Consider the following 12,862-nt stretch of genomic DNA (forward strand, 5'->3'; position numbering starts at 1 on the left):
CTGCTGCGGTCAGTTTGACTGACTTATTCAAGGTCAGACATTTGCATGAGATGGAACTGGCTTCAACCTAGTTCATCTGATTTCAAATCCACTGTACTATTCTATACTTTTTCCAAGATATATTTACTTGGGATTCTGTTTGTCATGAACAGGGCGTCCTTAATCATTGTCTAAATGACCAAGCTAAATTTTTTCTTTTTCAGATCTATCAATGGTTTTCTGATTGTGTATCTATGCATCCTTTTGTCCAAAGCTGCTATTTGCACGGCATTGAAATATGTGTGGCAAAGTATATCTCAGAACGATGAACCTTGGTATAACCAAAAGACCCAGCATGAGCGAGAGACTGTAAAGGTAACTGGTTTAATGTTCTGAATCTCATAGATATAATTTGATGTTCAAAAATGTCAAGGAAATAGTGACTTGGTTATTATATTCCAGACATTTTCCTAGTTGTATCTTCTTTAGAATTTTAAACTTTTTTTTTTTGATAATAGCTTTTTTTTCCCCAAATAAACTAAAGATAGTTTTGAGCATTCACCCTTGCAAAACCTTGTGGTTCAGATTTCTCTCCCTCCTTTCCCCCTACCTTCTGCCCTAGACAGCAAGTAATCCAATATAGTTCACCTTTTTTTTTTAAGTCAGTAACTTCATTTGTACTTAGGCCTAACTCTTCAACCACAACCTACTTGCAAGCTGTTTGATATTTGAATGCCTTTGATTGATAGCACTCTGAAATTACAATGTCCAAGTGGGAAGGGCTCTCAGGGCTTATTTTGTCCATCCCTAGTAAGTGATCATCAACCTTCTTCTTGAAGCCCTCTGGTAATGGGGGGAGCCATCCCCCTATACCTCAAAGACAGCCCAATCCACTATGGAACATTTCTAGTTATTAGGAAGTCTTTTTTTTTAGTGTCAAGCCTAAATTGGCTTCTCAGGAAATTATAGCCCTTCTTCCTAACTCTTTGGTTCTTTGTTTTGATATAGGGTCAAAGGATCATAGATTTTAGAGCTTGAAGTCACCCTAGAGCCTATTGAATTCAATATTCTCATTTCGCAGATGAGCAAACTGAGGCACAGTGACTTTACTCAGCGTCTTAACTGTGCTAGTGAGAATCAGGGGTAGGATCTGATTTAAGTCCTTTGGACTCTAAGGCCAGCTCAATATCTGTTATACTATGCTGCCCTTCTGCAAGATGACAACAGCATTTGCTCTTTCTGCTGGATACTACTGGATTTCACCTAGGGGCTAAAAGGGACAGGGGTAAGATTTAAGGAGGGAAAAAAATCTTCTACCTCTTAAAGAAGCCTTTTGGAAGAAACCAGGATATTCCATTCAAAAAAAAATTAAGGATGACTTTGGCAGATGCTTAAGATCTAACTTTGGTTTTGTACTTGAAGATTTACCCTTCCATTAAGAAGTGTCCTTTGGGAAGATTTTTTTGCCCATATCGAGCACAATTTGCTCAGCATTGGAGGTTGAGAGCAGGATAAGCTTCCTAATAATTACAGTCATCCCCAGGTAGAATGGGTTGTCTTGATTGAGTAATCCCTCTTCCCTACCGGGAATCACAGTATTGAGTAATCCCTCTTCCCTACCCCTCACACTGCAAATCATTCAGCAGAGGTAAGATGGCTGCTCATTCTGGATCTTATAGAGAGATTCCTCTTCAGCTGTGAATTGGACTAGCTGGTTGCTGAGGATCCTTCTAACTTGGAGAGATTTGAATTCTGGGCAATATAGAGCAGACCTTATAAAATTTCCCCTTCTCCTCATACTTTTGTAGAGATTAGGAGGTGGGGGAGGAAGTCAGTAGGGGGAATATTGCCTAGAACATTAGGGTTTTTTCCCAGCATGTTGACTGGTTTTGTTGAATTTTTTCTTTTGTCTTCATTTTAATTTTTTCCCCTTATTTTAAAAAAAAAAATTCCTTTGTTATAAGGGATTGCTGGGAGGAGGATGGGGAGGATATCAAGACTGATTATAAGCTACTTTGAATGCCTATTATTAATTATTATCAATTATAAATAAATTCTTCTTAATTATGAATAAGCATAATTATTCTTTCTAGGTGATGTCAAAACAAGACTATCAAATCTATTATTAAAAACAATAAAGACCAGATTTTTCCCATTCTCTTCTGTTCATAATGTCTCCACAGGAGAAGGGTGCTTCTGATCACTGTGACTTCTCTCTTTCCTTCCAGGTCCTGAAAATATTCACAGACTTCTTGTCATTCATGGTCCTGTTCAACTTCATTATCCCCGTTTCCATGTATGTTACTGTGGAAATGCAAAAATTCTTAGGATCCTTTTTTATCGCTTGGGATAAAGACTTTTTTGATGAAGAAATACAAGAAGGTGCTCTTGTGAACACATCTGACCTCAATGAAGAGCTTGGGCAGGTTAGAATGAATTTTTAAAAATCATTTCAACAAAACCACTTGCTGCCAATGTATTGATAATACTTTCCATAATGTTGAACTTAATATCCGATGACTTTATTTTATATTCCATCTGTGTCCTCCAGGCCTGTTCAGAATCTCTCCCCTATACCTAGTATGCTCTATCTTTTCACCTGTGCCTCTTGGAATCTCGAGCTGCCTTCAAGGTTCAGCTTAAATCTACATTAAGGCCTCTCTTATTCCTCCTCCCCCAACTAGTTATTGGTGTTTTCTCCTTGAAATGTCTTTATATTTGTTTTATATCGTTTTTTCATTCATTTATCTATAAAGATGTTATTTCCCCCAATAGAATATGAGATCATTAATGGCAGAGATTTTGACTTTTTTTTTCTTAGCATGGTGTTGAGCATATAATAATAAATGCTGATTTGTTAATCAAGTATGATGGTGAAATTGAGTATTGGGAAGGGCATATTTTATTTTTAGAATTTAAGGTTTATGTATGCCCTCTATTTTTATTTTTATGCCATCTATTTTTAATAACATTTCTTGATAATCCTCCCAGAGATCTTTGCCTTGTCATAGAGAAAAACTGTTGATCAAACAAGTGTCCTCCATCCCCCTAGAGGAGAAGAGGAGGGAGAATTAGGAGGAAGAAATTCTTCTGAGAATAGCACTGATGTCTTGGACAGAGGGAGGGAGATATCGTGCTGCTCTGCTAGCCTTTTAAAAAAAATTTTTTTTAAGCACCTTGATTTCCCAATTATACTTGCACATTCTCACAGTACTCTTTAAGGCTCACCTGGTGGTAGATTATGGGTTTATTGCTTCAGTGCTGGCGTCTGTAATTGTCCTCATTAACAACAAACATTTATTGAATCGCTGGAACAAAGGGAGAGGCAATGTTCTCCACTGGAGATATATTCCCTGGAGAAATGCAGCGAGAGATTTGTATGCTTTCCACGAACCTGATTGACCAGAGTTAGGCCCGTGACATTTTCTAGACCTCTTTCTGATCAGATGCATCATAGATAGAGTTGCTTGCTTTACAGGAGGCATTTCAATGAAGGCAGCATTTGATGGAAGTACGCTCTTGTTTCTTAAAATCCCAATGTAATCCAGGAGCTGACCTCTTCTCTCCCTGGGAAAAAAATACGTCTTTTATTGATGTATTTTTTCCCCTCCTTGCTGTCATTTCTTGAATACTGTCTCCCATTCCCCTTTCTTCTCTTCCCCCCCCCCACTCCCACTCACCTGAGATTACAATCAAATAAAACAAATCAACACATTGGCCATGTCTGATAGTGCACGCCTCATCGCCCACCTTTCTTCTAAGAAGGGGGCCAGTGTAGTCCCTATCACCAGTCCTCCTGGAGTCAACTCCCTCCTGACTTTTTCTCATTCTTTGCTATTACAAAAAGTACTGCTATAAATGAATTTTGTGTCTGTGGGGACTTTTCCTGTGTCTTTTCCCACCTTGGTGTCATGGGAACCACAGTTTCCTCATTGGGATGTATACTTATCATGGGGTCAAGAGGTATGTGCAGCTTAGTGCCTTTTTTTTTAATGCTAAATTGTTGTAGAGAACAGTTGGACTAATTTACAATTCCACTAACAGTTCTTGAATATACCTGTTTTTCTCCAGCTCCTCTGGCATTTGCCACTTTTGTGTTTTTGTCATCTGAATCATAGAATATAGAATAATTCCCTTTGCAGTTCAGTTCAGTTATGGTTCTTCAGATGATGACTTTTCTCATCAGTATTCAGATCTTATTCCTTTGTCCGTTTTTAGCATGTTGTGATATTTCTGATCTGGGAGGCTTTCTGACTTGTAGTTAATGTTCATGATATTTAGAATACCAGTACTGTGGAAATGTCAATTCCATCTGTAGGAAATATGGATTGGCTTATGTGGATGGAAGAAGACCTTAGCCATTTTGGGGTGTGCTTTTTTGTACCTTTAACATTCATAACTTTGCCAAGTTATCCTTTTGCCATATATGAAATCAGAAGGCTGAATGGGGCCATTCAAGGTTGTATATTTTGCTCAGATTTCATCTTGTCCCATAGAGCAAAGGGGTCATGGTGGGAAGGATCCTTTAGTGCTGAAGGAAGTGAGCATTTATTATTATGTGCTCAACACCATGCTAAAAAAAAAATAAAAATCTCTTTCATTAATGATCTCATTCTACTGGAGAAGATAATATATTTACATATAAATGAATGAAAAAATATATAAAATAAATTATTTTTATATATAAATACATGAATAAATAAATACACAAATAAATATATAAAACGATAACATTTCAAAGAGAAGACTCCAACAATTAGTTGAGGGAGGACAAGTGAATCCCAAGCTGCTCAGTTAGGTGAGGCGATGGCTTAGAGTGCTGAATTTGGAGTCAAGAAGACCAGAGTTAATAGTAGCTGTGAACCCCTGACAGTTTCTGTTTGCTTCAACTTCCCTTCCTTATCTGTAAAAAGGGGATAATAAGAATCCCTATTAACGAGGGTTGTTGTAAGAATCACATGAGATAAGAGCATTTGACAGACCTCAAAATGGTCAATGTGGTGGCAATGTGGTGGTCATGATGACTCCAGACCCCATATCTTGGGGGCCAATGCCTCCACACCCTGGCAAAATACATACAGTCCCACATGAGACACAGGACTCTTGACTAAGTTAAGGCTGGTTCCCTTTGGGGAGCCGTTACAGCTTACTCTGACCCTCTTAAGTTTTGCAGGTTCCGTAAAGTCAGGTGAGCAGCTTTGGACCTCTTAGGATAAGGTCCCCAGTCTACTTCTAAAGCTTCCTCTTCAGTGCTCCAACACCATTTCCCAACTAAGCCATCTTAGGAATGAATCTTTCCTATTCTCAAAGTTTGCCAGCTGTCATATGTCGCTGTCTCATAGTCCAAGGTTGTTAAGGTATGGTTTTGGGTAGTTGCTCTCTCTGGAATACAGACTGGCTTGATCTAAGCTCTTGTCATCACAGATACAACTGTTCTGGAAGACTTGATAGCCCCTTCTGTTGTCCCCCAGTCATCAGGGAGGTTCTCAGGATGCATATTTGTAATACTTATGCCTTAGGATGCAGAATCTACCCTGGGTACCTTCCCCTAGGTCAGTGTGTACAAGGAGAGACACAAAGAAATGTTCTTAGGAAGGAACTGTTCCAAGGATTTCAGACAATACTACTATCAGGGTGTACCTGGGTCTGCAACTCTAGCCATAAATCACAATCTCCCATGAGACACCACATTTGAATGGCTACTAATAGTAACAGTATTACCCAGTTTAAATTCTATTTACTCCTCTCATACCCAAAATGCTTTCTTCTGGCTTTGCTGGGTGATGATCAAGGGTGTTGCTCCCAGCTTTACCACTAACTACAGCTGTGGTGCAGACACCAGCTAGCCCAGATTAACCCTTGAAATATAATCTGGTAGTAAACTCTAGGCCAATGCTCCTCAAACTTTTTAAATAGGGGGGGCCAGTTCACTGTCCCTCAGACTGTGGGAGGGCCGGACTATAGGAAAAACAAAAGCTCACACTCTGTCTCCGCCCCTCGGCCCATTTGCCATAACCCAGCAGGCTGTAGTTTGAGAACCTCTGCTCTAGGCTATGTCTATGCATTGTAAGATCAGTCAAGTTGATTATAAAATAAAATTAAGTTCATTAGACAGTTGTAAAGCTGCACCAAAAAAGTGATCCGTGGGAGGCCTGATTTATTAGTTGTGATTGTTTGAATCTAGTTTATAAATTATTTACCAGAGGCATGCCTTAGTACTGTATAGACACAGCTTGCCACCGTTAATTGAATTGTGTCATTTTCCTAGGCAATCGCTGACACTCTAGCTTTCCTTTGCCTCCACAACCAGCCTTGACCCATGGCTGGTGACAGCATGAGGAAGAGGCTACAGTATATTTCAGGGTTAGTTAGATCTGCACATGGAGGACATACAGAGAAAATGTTCTATGTAGTGGATACAGGCATGGGCACAGAATCGGGAATAACTGATGAGTTTGAATATGACCTCAAATACCATCTCTGTGACCCTGAACAAATCACTTTCCTCATCTGTAAAATAGGTTCATATGGGACGGCTAGGTGGTGCAGTGGATTGGAGCACTGAGTTTGAACTCAGGAAGACTGATCTTCTTGGGTTCAAATCTAGCCCCAGACATCCACTAGCTGTATGATCCCGGGCAATCTCTGTATCCTGTTTGCCTCAGTTTCCTCATCTGTCAGATGAGTAGAGAAGGAAATGGCAAAAACACTCCAGTATCTCTGCCAAGAAAACTTCAAATTGGGGTCACGTAAAGTCAGATATGACCAAAAACAACAAATGGGTTCATAACAATTTTTTTTCTCTTTATTGTTCACTAATCACTAAAAGCCCCTCTCCCCTAGTCTCCCATCATTTCCAACCAGGAAATCATCAACTGTGGCTACCTACTAGCATGGAATTCTACAATTAGACATGCTGATTTTCCTACAGAATGGCATGGAATTAACTATAAATTCTTGTGGCATGACCTCAGTTGGGCCCTTCCTGCTGCTAAGCAATCTTACTCTGTACTCATTGATTGCCTAATTCCATTTTCTTCTCCGGCAGTTCCAAATGGTTTTTTGTTTCTTCAAGCACCTGGTTGGACCCCCACCTCCCATGCTGTCAGCAGGTGACCTTGCCTCCTCTCTTCAGTGGAATCTCCCTCAGCCCTCCTCCTTCTCAAAACTTCTCTTCGCTAATAAGAGATGCCCTTTCTGGGGCCCTTTGGAGTTAGCTGGGTATGCTCTCTTTTGAGCTTCCCAATTGTGAGGTTAAGTGTCACAAGAATTATCCCCATTTTACCAAGGAGGAAAACGAAGCCTAGAGAAATGAAATGATTTGCCCATGTCCACACAGCCAGGATCAATCTAAGTCACATCTAAGAAATATCACAGATGAGATTTGAATGCAAGTATTCTGGAATCTAAGTTTAGATTCTGCTATATTTCATAGCCACCATGAATTCTTAACTCTTTCCCCTTCTTTCCCTCTTACTGCTGGGGACGAAGTATTGCTCTGCATTGCTATGGATACTTGGTTTTTCCCCGTGCTTTTGATTGCATCCACTGCCACCAAAGTGAGAAATCAGCACCTCTTTGTTGTATATCTTGAAGCTCTTGCACATGGTCAGCTCATTTTTCTCCAAACGTGCTTGGGGCACCCAGATTTTAAAGAGGCCCTCCCTCCATCCTTCCCGTTCTTCTACAACATCCTTCTAGTTCGTCCATGACTCCTTCACCACTGATTCTTTCTTCCGTCTCTTGGAATCCAATTGATCTCCCTATTGCTAGACTGATTTTCTCTCTGCAAGCTCTCCAGTGACTTCCTTTATGTCCCCCCCTGGATCTTTTTTTTAGTCTTCATCTTCCTTGATTTCTCGGTAGCATTGGGCCGTGTCAACTGTCCTTCCTTGTCTGCCCACCTCTTGAAGTGTTCCTTGTTTTCCTTTTTTAGTTCTTCCTCTTTTTGCAGTCCTCAAATTGGGTACTCTCCAAGGTTCTTGATATTGCCTCTATACATTGAAATATTAGGAATAGAGCTCTAGAGTTGAAAGGGACCTCATCTAATCCTACCCCTACATTTTATAGATTAGGAAACTGAGGCATAGAGGGTACAAATGACTTGCCCAAAGTCATAATAGATAGAGAATGGCAGAGTGGTTCTTCCAGTCTCCCAATTTGTTACTATTTCTGTTTAGGTGGCTCTGCTATGTACACAACACTAGGCCTGGAGTCAGGAGGACCTGAGTTCAAATGTGGCTTCCCACACTTACTAGCAGTGTGGCCCTAGCCAAGTCATTTAACCTTTGTTTGCCTCAGATTGCTCATCTGTAAAATGAATATAATACTAACACCATGCTCATTTTCTCGTTCAAACTTACTTCCCAGGTTGCTCCTGCTTTGTGCTCAGTGACAGCCTCATCCTGTCTCCAAGATGTCTGTTCCGCCTCATTTTGAACTTGCTGTTAGCTTTGATATCTCTCCCTCCTTCCTTCCCTTTCTTTCTTCTTCTCTTCCTCTTTCCTTTGTTCCCTTTCTCCCTCTCTTTTTCTCCCTCCCTTCCCCCCTCTGTCTCTGTCTCTCCCTCTCCTTTCTCTGTCTCCTTTTCTTCTCTCTCTCCCCCCTTCACTAGTTATCATAATTGTTTATTCTCTTTCTCCAATCTCATATCTTTCCTCTTTTTTATTCTGCTGACATTTATTGAGCACCTATTATGAGCTAAGCATTGCTGCTACAGAGACAAAGAAGGAAATAATCCCTACTCAAGGAGCTGACATTCTCATCTATAGCTAAATGTACCACATGTTATACTAGTTAGGGGCAGCTTGCTCATTTTTGAATTGGACCTTGCATGATACAATTTGGAAAAAAAGAATCATTCACTTTGGAATCAGAGGAACTGGTTTTGAATTAGGGAACGCCACTTGTTTATCAGTATCATTTTGGACAGGTCACTTGTTGTCTTTGGGTCTCAGTGTCCCCTCAGAATTTCTTCTAGCTCTGAATCTAAGGATACAGCAGAGATCCAACATAATATAGCTACCTGCAGAAAAAAGCAAGGTCAGAAATTTTGATTTCCTAAAGAACAAACTGTTTTGTTTTAAGAGAGAGAGAAACAAGCAGAAATAGAGAAATGGAAGGACAGAGAAAGAAAGGAGGGAGGGAGGAAGGGAGGGAGAAAAGGCGGGGAGGGAAGAGAGGGATGAAGGGAAAGAGAAGAGAGAGAGAGAGAGAGAGAGAGAGAGAGAGAGAGAGAGAGAGAGAGAGAGAGAGAGAGAGAGAGAGAGAGAGAGAGAGAGAGATAGCATTGGGGGTGGGGTGGGGGAAATTAAAGCAGAACCAGATAATGCCAGTGGAGAGAGTTCCAACTTGGCTGCCTAACATAAAAGAAGGTGGGAGGGGGGGTGGGGACTGGGAGGGGTGGGGCTGGAATGTTGTCTCCGTGCCAGCACTGCAGCAGGGGAAAAAGAAATTAGAAAGTATCTCCTGCCAGGGGTTCATCACTTTCTCCTTTAAATAATGAAAACCTTAATCTTGTGCTTATGTGTGTTCCCGTCAGCCACTAATGTTAACTATTTAAGTACAAATTGCCCCAATAGGAGGATCAAATTGTAGGGTTCTTCAAGGCAGATGTTATAAATAGTAGACGAGAGGAAAATTGGAGATGAGATGGGCATTGTGTAATGTGGTGGAGGGGAAATTTCAGCTATGAAAATGCCCTCAATTAGAGTTTGATTTGGTATTCCGCACTGTCTGGTCACCCCCTCCCTTATCCACTCCCTGGCCCCCCAACCAGGTTTGAGTCTTTCTTTTAAAGAAAAAGTTTCATTTGAAAACCTTGAATCTGAGAGTTATCTGAAAATAGACACTCTGGGTATAGAAACAGCTTGAAAGGATCATGGTTGTCTGCCAGATAAATGGGTTAGGTGGCTGCACGGCCTTGGCCTTTTACTGTGTGATGGACACATGAATGCTGTACGGCGCAGTACCCGAGATCCAGCATCGCCCTGTGGGGGAAAATCTGCTTTGGGAAAGAAACATCTCATGGGATGGAACGTGTCGTGGTGTAGCAGAAGGGGTGCTGGGTTTGAAATTGGAGGCTCTTAGTTCAAACTGATGTCCTTGGCTCTTACTTGCTGTGTGACTCTGGGCAAGTAACTTAAGCACTCTGAGCCTCTGTTTCTCTTCTCTATAAAGGGGAAAGATTGGACTAAATGGCCTTGAAGGGCCCTTCCAGATCTAAAGCTGTTAGTCATTTGTCTACTTATTAAGTTTCCATTTTCTTAAAAATTAACTGACTTTGAGATAGTAGAAAAGATATGTTTCAAATCAGATTGTGTGGCAGGCACTTTGTGGGCTCACAGACACATAGGGATGGATGCCTGATCTTCCCCTCTTGTTTTAAAGATGAGAAGTTTGAACCCAGAGAGGTTCAGTTGGTACCCAACGATACCCCCCACCCTGGTAGGAAGTCGCAAAACCAAGTAGTAGACTCGGCCTGACTCTAAAGCTCTATTGCTTTTTTACTGCTCTCTTGGATTTTGCCTTCTTCATCTGTAATAACAATAATGATGATGGTGATAATGAGTGATAGCATGACTTATTTAATAAAAAAGCATCCTTGGACATAAGAAGAGCTTCTTTAAATCTTTCTTTTAATATATGTTTCTTGGGTGACTAAGCAAAACATATACCCTTGCAGGGCTCGAGGCAATTCCCTCTGACTTAGTTACAAAGGAGGGGCTGATATTTATGGGAGTGGGAGAGGAAATTGCCTATATACGATGAAAAAATTACAACTCTCAATCAAAAAATGTTTATGAAGTGTTTTACACACATGAGTAAGTGAGTAAAGCGAGTCTCATGTGAGACTTACATGTATTCTTGAAGACAGATGCTAAACTTCTTCATTCACTTATCTATCTATCTATATATCTATCTATCTATCTATCTGTCTGTCTGTCTGTCTGTCTGTCTATTCATTCCCAAGACTGGATGATTCATCTCAACTGGAGCTCCCAACTACTCTGGAAGATAAATGCCATTGCTATCCATCCATCCATCCATCCATTTATCTATCTGCCTATCTATCTCCCAACACATCTATCTATCATCTACCAATCTATCCATCATTTATTTATCTACCAACATCTGTCTCCTCATCTGTCAAATATATAACAAGATTATCTATACATCATCTATTTACCAGCATTGTTTATTAATCTATATGTACCAAATGTTATCTACCCAGCTACCCATTTATCCATACATCTCTCAACATGTCTATTATCTGTCTGCATTGTCTTCTTACCATCCATCCATCCATTTATCTATCTACCAACATTACTACCTATCCATCATCTGTTTATCTACCAACATTGTCTAACAATCTGTATCCACCATTATTTATCTAGCTACCCATTTATTCATACATCTCTCAACATAGCTATCATCTTTGTGCATTATCTATCCATCTATCTATCCATCCATCCATCCATCCATTCTTGTCTGTTCATTCCCATTCTCCAGAAGATGCTGAAATTAAACAAGGTTGAATGACTCAATTGCTGGTGACTGTACCCCTGTTAAGTATGGGAGGTAGGATTCAGGCTAAGATTCTGCTGAGTCCAAGTCCGGTGATCTGGCCATTATATTCAAAGCTTCTAGTGGTGTTGTCAGAAAAGTGCTTTGGAAATTGAAAAGCTATGAAACTGTAAGATCTTATCTTAACAATCCATTCTGATTCCCTGCTTTATTTTGAGCAGAAGTAAGAGCTTTGTAAGCATATAATATTTTGTGTATAACTTGTCTAAGTGGTGAGTGGGTTGTCATTGTTATGTTTTTGGAAAGCTGAATTTTCCTGTACAAATTAAGATTTAAAAAAAAAAAAGGAAGAAAGGCCTGTGCTTTTTAATAAGTAGTTCTTGATTTGGAAAAATTGCCCTTATTTTCTTTTTTTTTTTTTTAATTCATTTTTCCAAATTATCCACTCCCTCCCCTCGATGGCAGGTAATCCCATACATTTTACATGTGTTACAATATAACCTAGATACAATATATGTGTGTAAATACCATTTTCTTGTTGCACATTAAGTATTAGATTCCGAAGGTATAAGTAGCCTGGGTAGATAGACAGTAATGCTAACAATTTACATTCGCTTCCCAGTGTTCCTTCTCGGGGTATAGTTATTTCTGTCCATCATTGATCAACTGGAAGTGAGTTGGATCTTCTTTATGTTGAAGATTTCCACTTCCATCAGAATACATCCTCATACAGTATTCTTGTTGAAGTGTATAGTGATCTTCTGGTTCTGCTCATTTCACACAGCATCAGTTGATTTAAGTCTCTCCAAGCCTCTCTGTATTCCTCCTGTTGGTCATTTCTTACAGAGCAATAATATTCCATAACCTTCATATGCCACAATTTACCCAACCATTCTCCAATTGATGGACATCCATTCAACTTCCAGTTTCTAGCTACAACAAAAAGAGCTGCCACAAACATTTTTTGCCCTTATTTTCTTATTAATTACTTGGTATACATGGTTGGCTTCTAAATTGAAGGTTCTTCTGGAGAAGACAGACAATTGATAGACTTTCGTGGACCATCTCTCCAATTAAATCAGACTTTTATTTGGACTTGATAAGTATAAAATTGGGGCAGGTAGACTAATCTTCCTGAATTCAAATCCAGCCTCAGACACTTAATGGCTATGTGACACCGGGCAAGTCACTAAACCCTGTCTACCTCAGTTTGTTCATCTGTAAAATGAGATGAAAAAGGAAATAGAAACTACTCTGGTATCTTTTCCAAGAAAACGCCAAATGTGGTCATAGGGAGTCAGACTTGACTGAAGTGACTGAACAACAAGAAGAAGAAATGTAAAATTCCTAACTATAG

The 12,862-nt window shown here is 39.9% G+C and overlaps 1 protein-coding gene across 1 annotated transcript in view; it reads left to right on the forward strand.

The window, feature by feature from the left end:
- Nucleotides 1-12,862, forward strand: part of ATP11C (ATPase phospholipid transporting 11C (ATP11C blood group)) — a 157,427-nt gene that overhangs the window by 85,218 nt on the left and 59,347 nt on the right. The window contains 2 exon segments of the mRNA XM_074278585.1: nt 204-354; nt 2,208-2,405. Of these exon segments, the coding sequence (XP_074134686.1) occupies nt 204-354; nt 2,208-2,405 (349 nt within the window).

This window comes from Sminthopsis crassicaudata, chromosome X (assembly GCF_048593235.1).
Source record: "Sminthopsis crassicaudata isolate SCR6 chromosome X, ASM4859323v1, whole genome shotgun sequence".
Classification (NCBI taxonomy): Eukaryota; Metazoa; Chordata; class Mammalia; order Dasyuromorphia; family Dasyuridae; genus Sminthopsis; species Sminthopsis crassicaudata.